At 48.7% G+C, this 10,206-nt stretch overlaps 1 protein-coding gene across 1 annotated transcript; it reads right to left on the reverse strand.

Annotated features, from left to right (window-relative positions):
* Positions 1 to 914: 914 nt before the first annotated feature.
* LOC141964286 (uncharacterized) lies at positions 915 to 9,130 on the reverse strand. Its single transcript, XM_074914495.1, has 10 exons — positions 8,933 to 9,130; positions 8,665 to 8,725; positions 8,016 to 8,145; positions 7,425 to 7,485; positions 6,808 to 6,932; positions 5,926 to 5,988; positions 3,808 to 3,902; positions 3,119 to 3,211; positions 1,375 to 1,476; positions 915 to 939 (listed from the first exon to the last, which is right to left on the reverse strand). Exons 1-9 carry the CDS (start codon positions 9,024 to 9,026, stop codon positions 1,473 to 1,475), a joined length of 726 nt encoding a protein of 241 aa, XP_074770596.1. The 5' UTR covers positions 9,027 to 9,130; the 3' UTR covers positions 915 to 939; positions 1,375 to 1,472.
* Between the last annotated feature and the right edge of the window lie 1,076 nt (positions 9,131 to 10,206).

Here is a 10,206-nt window from a genome sequence, read left to right on the forward strand (position 1 = left end):
CATGTTTCTCTCATGGGATTTTCAGAAATATCTAGTAAACTAAATATGATATTTCAATGCAAAACCATAAGGGAGAAATAGAAGACTCTACACTTTTATCCATCCTCTAGTGTTAACTCCAAGCAGCTTTGCACTAAACAATTTCTTTCTTCTCCACAGAATTAACACAAGGAGAGAAGAAGGACCTAAAGAAATGCTCCACAATTTGCTGTTGCACTAATAAAAACAGAGCCTTTATGCTGTAATGGTAGGTGACAGTTACTGTATGTGCTACAAGAAAATTGGGAAAATAATATCTGGTTAATCTAAAGGGAATTAATAATTATTGATCTACTACACTGCTCAACAATAAAGCTGAAGGTCTGCATAGAAATTGGTTTCCTGTAATTCCTTCACTTCTATTAAACAACTAATAGAAACAACTATTAAATAACTGATAGAAAAATCAGTTTAAGTTTCATCAGAAGCAAATATTTCCAACCAAAAACTAGTTCGTAGTCACACTCCCTCCCAATTTTGCTCAAGCTCAAGGCAAACACTGCATTTTCTAAAGAGTTTTATCCCTTCATAAAGCATTTCCCTTTCTGTTTTAAATCTAGGTGCTTTTTTAATTGGAAAAAAAAAGAAATATTTAGAATGAAAAATCTGACCCCTGCTCTCATCTTTTAGTTTGAAATTGCTCTTCAGAAGTGACTCAAGTTCCCTTCCTCCAGCCCTTCCTTCCCTCACCACTCTGGGCATTCATCATTCAGCAGAAAGATTTACCTGGTTTCAGTTCTCAGCAGGACCAGTCCACCCTCACAGGATGGCACAGCAACATTTACCCGGGTAATCCTCTGCATAGACTTGCTTTTCATTACCAAAAACATAGTAGGAATATGCCTTCCCTTTCCATTCATATTCAATCTTAGTGAGGGGAATTAACTCAATACCATGTTTCTGCAAGAAGGAAAAAAATAAAGGAGTATTTTTTTAACTACCTCTGACTGTAATCCAAGGGACGTTGGTATATGAGATGCATTTTAAGGTCTATTTTATTTAATGGTGATACCGGATGGATTGGGATCTCCCAGGGGTTGGGGAAGGATGGGAAGAGCACCTGCAACAGGGTGAGCAAAACCAAATGTCAGCTGATTTTCCAAGGCCAGAGGTATTGGTGCAGGCTCATATTTTGAGCTGGGAAGGTTTTAACCCCAAGCAAAATCCTTCTGGATTAGAGGGAACTGACCCATGACCAATGCTCACCTGCTGTGTTGTGTGATAGTTGGACACATCTGTTTTACACACAGATTTGGGGAGAAGATCCCCCCACCCAGTATTTGATCCCCCTTGCAGCCCCTCCACAGGGGGCTTAGTCCCCGGGTGGGTCCTTACCTGTCTCAGTATCCGTGTCTCTTCCGACACCTGCATTTGATGCAGGGCAAGGCAGGACTCGGCACCCCGTGCGATGGGCTGGGGGAAGCTCACAGGAGTCACCTGGCAGGTGAGAGACAGAGAGAATGCGCTTCAGCACCCAAGAGAGACTTTCTGAACAAATTAAGGCAAAAATCCTCACATGGATGCAACACACATGCCTTAACTTCTGTTCATCATAAAAGACAAATATTGACCATCTATGTGCTCCTTGGCATACACTTTAAGTACAGGCCTTGCCCCAGAGACAATCATTTCACTCATTTGAATGCAGCTCATCTGCAGGACTGTGCAAGCAGCATCTCAGAGCACTAACATCCCTTGGCCCCAGGGGGCAAAGCCAGAAAGCTGCACCCAAGGGGGGTCCCAACCCTTCCCTGATTCCACCATCACCAATGGCTCATCAACACCGTCTCCTCTGGCCCAACCTGCAGAACCACATCTTTCTGAATCTCTACGTGTGGAGATCCATAATTCTGGTTTGCAGGTCAGGTTTGTCCCTCTTAATGACCATCCTGTGTACTTGTAGGTATTTCTAACATCTAGGCAGGCTCCAAGCACCCACAAGGATCCAGAGAGATTTATGAAAGACTCCATGTTATACAGCCACTGGAAAACTGCTGTCACGTTTTCCTACTAACAAATAGTGAAACTCTCCTGTATAAATTATGCCATTTATACCTACTCAATTTCTGCATCTGAAAATTACTTTATGGTTAGATGAAAGTTCACGACTATGTCAGTGTGTTCTGTAGCTTCCAGACAAGTAACAGAACTGCGGAGTTAATGGGCAGATTACCAAGTCGTGTTCCTCAGTGAAGAGCTCCTTCCCTGTCACCTCCTGGAAGCGGGACAGAGGAAACCCCTGGTTCTTGTCAACGACGTATTCAGCAACACTATTCTTCCTGGGAGAAAGAGCAGGGTGAGCTCTGAGCTGCCCTCCCTGCTCGGCGGCTGCAGCAGGGCACGCCAAGGATGGATGCCTCATGCTCCCTCCACCCCTTTAGCCAGAATTCAGCTGCACATGAAAATTGCTCTTTGGTGTTTAAGCTCTCCCCCTCTGTGAAACCTAGTGCCAGGCACAAGACACATCTCCCCAGGCAGAGGGGAGGTAGGAACTGCTGGCTGCTGCCCAGCTAGGCATCCCCAGCTCCCACAGGGACAGGGCAGCCCACCCTCTCCTCGCTCACGCCCTGTGTGGGAACCCACACAGCCTGCACTGAGGGAGGAAAATCAGCTGCAAGACTCAAGCGGTGGAGAATGGCCAAGCAGCACCCCAACGCCCACCAGCACATGAGGACATGCCTTCTGAAAACAGTGCTGAAGTCACCTTGTTTAGTATCCTGGGTTATTTTTACTAAACACAACCACTCAGGGCCCGAGTATTAATTTTTCTTTCTGTCTAATTCTACCAACTTTGCACCTTCCCTGTCTCTGAATGTTTTGAAGGCAGGTACAGTAAACACTGTCATTTCACATTGCATATCTAAGCCTAGCAGAGCAGCCTGGCTTACAATGCACTTTGTTTTTCCTCTAAATTACAAAATCTTCACCTTTCCCTTGAACACCAGCACTACCAGCAGCAGCATGAGTAGCCTGCCTGGTCCCCGGAGCACTGAGCCCACCCTGGGAATGCCACCACACCGAGGGGCTCCAGTCCCAGCATGACACCCACCCAGGTCAGCTTCACTGGACACCCACTCACCAGGTTATGGTCATCTCAGAGTGGAAGAGCAAGAGGCCCTTCATGTCGCAACGGGCACAAGGCACCTGGCCCTCCCCGTGGCAGGAAAAGCACCTGCACAAGGAAAACCACATGAATTTGGGTGGTTGATGTGAGCATTGGCAGAGAGGAAGGATGCCCAGCCTGCAGCCCTGCATCCCTCTGCCACTGCAGGGTCACCAGTACCGCAGGGCAGCAGCAGGGAGAGCAGGGAGCTGAGCAAACCAAGCGTTGGCAGCTGTGCACTCAGGTAATAACTCTAAAGGGGGAAAAAAATCCCTACGTCTTTCCTAGTGAATGTCTCTGCAGAGGAAAGAACAGATTTACAGATTTCTTTTGACTGGGGAAATCAGGCATTAAAATGGCATAATTCGTTAATAACAGTCTGCACAAGAGTGGGTGTAAAGCCAGCTCTCATGAAGGATCCTGTGTGCTACCAAGCCACCACGTCCTGGGGCTTTGTCCGTGTTTGTAAAGCACATTGCAAGCTCGGCACGCACACTCTAATTTTCAGTTAGAAACAGGGTTTTTGGCCCCCCACGTACACTGGTGTGTATTCTTCATTTAGCTGCGTTTGCAGATAGCATCTATTTGTTCACCTCCACTGTCAGAGAGAAAACAAGCTCCTAGTAACCAAGCTGCCACTTGGATGGTATTCCAGTTTTTCTTACCTTATCCATCCTGAACCATTACAATGTAGGCAATGACTATAAAGGTCATCACCGTTAGCGCATCTACCACTTCCTCCACAGAAAATACAGGTACGCTATATGCAGAAAGAAAAGAATAAAAACGATTAGTAAAAGAATAATTCCCTCATTTATAATTGCCGAACCACCATTTCAGTGAAGCCCAGAGGGCAGTCCCACACAGATGAGCAGAACTGAGCAGGGGTGTTACTCATCCCCATGCAGGGAGCACACATGCATGTACCTGTTTCAGGACTTACATTCCATGGTTTGGGAACTTCCCGTGTCAGCCCTCTACCCCTGCAGCAATTTCATGCCTCAATTTCCCCTTCACAATAAGCGTCCTATATCCAGCCAAGCACTTAATTGCTGAGAGCAGGGAGCAGCGTGCAGCTTGCCCTTGGCAGCACAGCTCCCTGTGCCACTGATGCTGTTCTGCAGGACATCTGTAACTCCATTAGAGGAAAGAGGCTGTTTATGACCTGGTACCCAGCTCCCCCGTGCTGGGTGCTCCCTGCCATCCCCATTTGCCAGTGCCATGGTCACCAGCACAGCTCAGCCCATCTCTGCCTGCCTGGCTGCCTGTTCTGCTTTCACATGCTGGGGTCGGGCAGGGATTGCAATGGGGGGCAAGAGTTTCTTGTGCTCTACAGAGCTTCTGGAACTAAACACCTTGCTATCCCTCAGCACAAGCAAGGGCAATTCCTCATTATAATTTGACCCAGAGAATGAGATCTCACCTGCCCATGCTGCCCAGAGGCTGTATTTGGGCAAGCTCGGGCAGCCCTCCTGGAGGAACAAGACCAAGCCTGTCCTGTCACATGGGTGATCAGTCACCCATTGCATCCCACCAGCTCTTTGGGCACTCTTTGTTTAAAAGCAGCTAGCCCAATGAGCATTTCAGCGTTACTGACCCCATGGATTGATTATACAGGCAGCTCTCCCAAGAAGAGGCCTGGCAGAACCCTGCTCCCAGCTGGGATGAGGTGCTGTGACCACCTATCTCCGTGGCCCACTTGCCCCACGGACAAGTCATTCTTTTTGTCAGACTGTCCTCCTCGTTTGCACCGACACCTACCCTCCAAACAGCTGAAAAACAGGTTCTCATCCAAACCCAGCACCAAAATAACCTTGGATGCATATTTACACTAAAAAACTAAAACCTGAGCTGACTACAGATGGGCAGTTAACTAAAATAATATTTACAGATACAAGAAAAGCACTTTCAGTGGGAAACTGTTTCGCGCTAGTCCTTATCAACACCTCAGCACCGCTCTCACATGATGGACCTTCAGGCACGTCCTGACACACTCTACTCCAGCCATCAGCACTAAAACCTCACTATTGACGTTGTTGCTTTATCTTTCCATCTTGGTGCAACCTGTACGAAGGGACACTGGCACGGCAACCAGGCTCTGTCCAGAACTCCTTAGTTCCCTCATTAGGGAAAGCCTAACTGCATTTCTAACTTTATTGAAGTGCCATTATTTCATTTTTCCAGATGCTCTGTGTTTCCCTAGGATACCCTGTGTAATGGTTTTACTACATGGCCAGGTTTTCAGTTTAGGGTGTTAGTAGTTGTGACCCAATTCAGTATAATTTAGGTCTTGTTTTTCTCAAAGAAAATGGGGTCAGATTTAACTCCAACAAATAAAATTTTCCAGAGATTTATAAGTTTTGAATCAGTCCCATAATCTTCAGTTCTTAAACTGCTGTACAATGATTTATGCCTCTTCCCTCACACTTTCCTCTTTGTTCTGCAAAACCCATCAGAGATGTACAGTAGCTTTCTCCTCTTGGAAAGCAGAGGAAACTTGTTTCATCATCCCATAATAAACTCCCAATGTTCTATATCCCCTCTGCCTGGGAGAACGATTGCAAAAGCAGCATCCAAGAGACCTGGAGAAGAGATCCTGCCTTGTCTTCACACAACAAAGTTCTGTGCTCATCCCACAGCTCAGGAAAAGAAAGGGGATGACAAAGGAGGTTAGCTGGCAGCACTCAATTTTTGACAGTATTTTTAAAATACACATGTTTTGTTCTCTCCCACAGTGGAGACGATATCCAGAGCAGTCCCACGAGGATCCCAGTCCAGCGTACCATGCCACATCCTCCGCACGTGCCGCATGAGGTCCAACCAGCTCCGGAGCAGCTGGGGCAGCCCTGGAAGCCAAGGAGAGGGAGCAGGGCAGTCACCACCGGGCACGGGGCCTCGCCACTGCTCACTGCCAAACACCTTGATTAAACCCGTCTCTCCGTAACCTCACTCTGCAGATCATCTTGGGTCTAGAAGAGCAGGAGGTAGAGAGGGCTAAGGGCTGTGGTGTAGCCCCCATGCCTGCTCAGACCCAGCACAGGTACTGAAGGGAGCAGGACTGGGCCCAACTGAGAGTCTCTTCCCTCCAGTCTGGACCACCTGCCCAAGGATGCTCTGGCCCCAGCACTGAATGGGAACAGGAGCTGGCCAGGTGGTGTCTCCAGACTAGTTGCACTCACCCAAACCCCAGTTAGGATAGGTTTTCTGCCTGATTTTGTTTGTTTTATCCCAGGAGTAAAAATAGTTGGGCTTTGTTCTTTTGGGTGGGTACAAATAATTTTTCATGGCAACTTGCCCACTCAAAACGCACACTCCAGATTATTTCAAGCAGTAAAAACAGGGCTTTGCCAAAATCAAGTGCTAATCCTTTATCTGAAGCTATCATTAGTTCAAGCAGAAAAACAATGCTTCCTGCCAGAACCAGAGTTATCTTTTCTTATCGTTAAATCATGAAGGGAAGAAGAAATAAATAGAACAGTACACCAAAAAAAAAAAAAAAAAAAAAGGTTGTTCTAATGAGTAAAAATAACTCTGTCTAAATAGGTACATGTAGCAGATACTTATCCAAAAATACAGAACTGAATAGAATAGTCCAGTGGATTTAAAATGAATGAACACCCTGTGCCATGCCAGATGCTGTAGAAGAGCAACCTTGGGCAGCTCACCTGGACCCTGTAGGTGTGAGGCACTGGCAGATGCATCTCGCAGTCAGCAAACAGAGGAGGGGGGTTCACGGCCACATCCCAGGGCCCCGGGGGCACTGCTGTCTCCGGAGAGTCCACAAACCCACCTGGGGTGTGAGAATGAGGCAAGAAACAGGGTGCTTGGGACATGGGGAACCTGCCTGGATGCCCCTCGGCACCCAGAGCCACCTTACTGGCAATGGGGACAGCCACTGCCACCTCCACCACCCGCAAAAAGGATAGCTCAAACTGTGCCAGCCCCCCGGTGCTCCCCTCGTCTCTATTTTGGCTGTAGCTCTTTCCTAAGAAGCTGAATCCGGTCCCCCAAACACCACCAATTGCAGAGACTGGACACATGCCAGGGACTAGCAAATACAGCAGAGCCGGCGGGAGGAAGCACCTGTCACCCCTCGCAGCCCAGGCTGGGTGCAGGGATGGGAGAGCTCGCTGGGTCCTGCAATCCCTGCACACGACATCTTTGACTTTTTCTTTGGAGAAAGCCCTGCTTAGTGGCCCAGAGTTGGGAGAGAGGGGCAAGTTTGGCCCTGTCCTGCATGGCCCCAGGACAGTCAGCTGCCCAAGGACACGGATCGGCTTACCCCTGTAGGGCTCGCTGGCTGGAAGAGTGCTCCTGCTCTCGGTGAACGTTTGCAGCTGGTACTGGCAAAACCAAATGAGAATTAAGGGTAACAGGGACCCTGCTGGAAGGGGACAGAGGGACAGAGCTGTGGGCTGAGCCCTACTCCCCACCAACACCAGCAGGCCTGGAACCAGTTCCTGTGTTGCAACCACCAATGTCCTGGCAGCTGGGAAAGAACAAAAATCAGAACTGGCTCTTGCTTTGCCGAGAGGCTGCCTCGGCGCAGGCCGGCACAGAGGGGTGACAACGAGCGCCCCATGTCCCCAGCCCCACTGGCTCCTGGCACATGTGTTCAGTCCCAGGACAGATGCCGGCGTGCAGGGCTGCTAACCACAGCCTGCAGACCTCTGCAGAGTCCTCACACTTACTGAAGAAAGCAGGGTGAAATTATTATATTTTTTTAACTGTGGCAACATAACACAAGCTGAAAGCTCAAGAATTTTTCATTTTATGTCGTACACCTCAAAAACATATCTGAAGTAATTTCTTAGTACAGTGGGTCAAGGTATAAACCTATCACACAGCTGTGCATACAACGTCACCTCCTTACTCGATACGTGTTCATCACAGCCAGGCTCCGGACCACCATGTGTTTTGCTGGGGCAGTCCTATAGCAGCATTTGTTGGTTGCAAACTGTATGAAGGCATCTTTGGCTTCATCCTCAGATATATATAAGATGCTGGGGGAAAAAAAAATAAATTTAATCAGGTAGTTTGAAAACGCATAGCTGATGTGATCTCCTGAAAGTTTTTTAATCACGTGGGAAAAAAAATATTAAAAGACCAGTCAAGATTCATTAGCAATTTCCATGCTTCATTTAAAGTTGTGCACATGGAGGTGTTTTTTTTTTAATAGGCTAAATCATTGTGATTTTCCCTAAGAGCAGAGCCCCCAGTCTCAGCAAAGAGCTGGTTTAAAGGTCTGTCACTAAGCAACCAACATTCAGTGTGCCTGAGCGTGCATTTGCTTGTCATCACCCATTACAGCCCTTCGCACAAGCAGGGCTAATCTCACCGATCAGTTTTAATGAGACAGTAGGCAACGTCGGAGGAAGGTGCTCACCTCCTCCCACAGCGCCTGGTGCTGGTGCTGGGACCGCCACGGCTCTATGGCCAACATCTCCCTTTCCATTGGGGGCAGAAAATGACCTGTCAAATCTTTGAACATGTTTCAACAACAGATGAAAAAGGTGGTTTACCTCTCTTCCGCTTGAAATGACACAGTTTTTGGAGGGGACAGGGTGGGAAATTGTTCACTGCCTGGAAGGAAACAGGAAGGCAAGATTGCTGCTGACTTGGAACACTACGGTTTAATGTCATGAGCCAAGTTCCCTCTTGCAGAGAGGGTGATTTGCTTGCTCCTTTACTCCCACCTCACCTTCCCCCCTGACTCGCTCTCGCTCCCCATGGCCCTCAGCCCCCACAACCTATGTGATCCCCATGCGATGCTGCACCCAGGGCAGGTACCTGCACCACTGCCGTTTGCACCAGGGCCCGCGTCCTCCAGCTCCTCAGACAGTGGGAAGGGCTCCATGCTGGGGGGGACACTGGGATCCACCATGGTGCCTGTGTGAAAGAGGGGGTTCAGCAGCAGTGATGGCTAGAAACACCCCCAAAGCACTGTTACAAATCGCCAGTGGTTTGCAAGGAAGAGGCCCCCAGGAGCACCATGAGCAGTATGTGTGGTGTCCAGCACGGCATTTAACGCTCCGGGTGATGAGATCTTTCTTCTCCAGTGATTCTGCCGTGACAAGAGAGCCCGTCTGAGGGGATGTGCCACCCAGCAGGATACTCTTCACTGATCAGACATGGCCTGGGCTACCCCATGCTTCCCACCACACTGGGGTGCAGAGGCTCAGGAACCACCCATTTGCCCAAAGTCCTTAGTCCAGCAGCAGCCCCAGCTGGTACGGCCGTCCATAGCAGAGACCATGGAGGGGCTGCAGCATTTCAGGCTGGCAGGCAGGATCAAAGGAAGGGGAAGGCGGCAGCTGGAAAGCAGCACACAGCCACAGCAGAGAATAAAGGCAAGTCCCAGGCTGCCAGCCTTCTCAGCTTTTTCATCCCATCCACTGCTTTGAAATATTGGATGGATGAGAATAAAGAAATGGATCTGAAAATTATCTTCCAGGGGAATTTGTTCAGGCAGATTTGTCCAGCTCAGTGCTCTTTTATCAAAATCAGTTACCAAACTAAGTTACTTTTGTGGTGAGCAATCTCCTCACTGATTTCAAACTCACTCAGAAAACAATCTGCTGTGAATCAGCCCTCTCCTTCTAATCATCTGGAATAAAGTCACTGCTATATCTCTTGTCCTGCTTTGCCTCCCAGCTCACTCTGTACCACAGCATCCTTTGTTCCAGCGTGAAAGGGCAGAGCCCAGTGCCACCAGCACATCCCTGTGCTGGCAGAAAACACCAGCTCCAAAACCTCTTGCTTTCAGAAGGAACATTTCATTTCCACAATGTCTGCAGCAGCCACCCAGCAAACTCTTTGTGTTTCACTCTGCTGAGGATCATGTTGTCGGACTTGTACCAATTCCCAGCGTTACACCCTCTGTCCCATCCTGGCTGGACACCAGCCTGGACCCCAGCCTCCTTCCACCGTGTCAAGCTGCTGCAGCCCCGTGCCAGGTCCCCCCTTCCTGGCAAGCCCCGATACCCAGCACTTGGGCAACCCCACCACAGAAAAAAGGATACTCTGACACCCACTCCTGTTGCCAAACCAGAATTTCACAACAT

This window comes from Athene noctua, chromosome 10 (assembly GCF_965140245.1).
Source record: "Athene noctua chromosome 10, bAthNoc1.hap1.1, whole genome shotgun sequence".
In the NCBI taxonomy this organism is placed as follows: domain Eukaryota; kingdom Metazoa; phylum Chordata; class Aves; order Strigiformes; family Strigidae; genus Athene; species Athene noctua.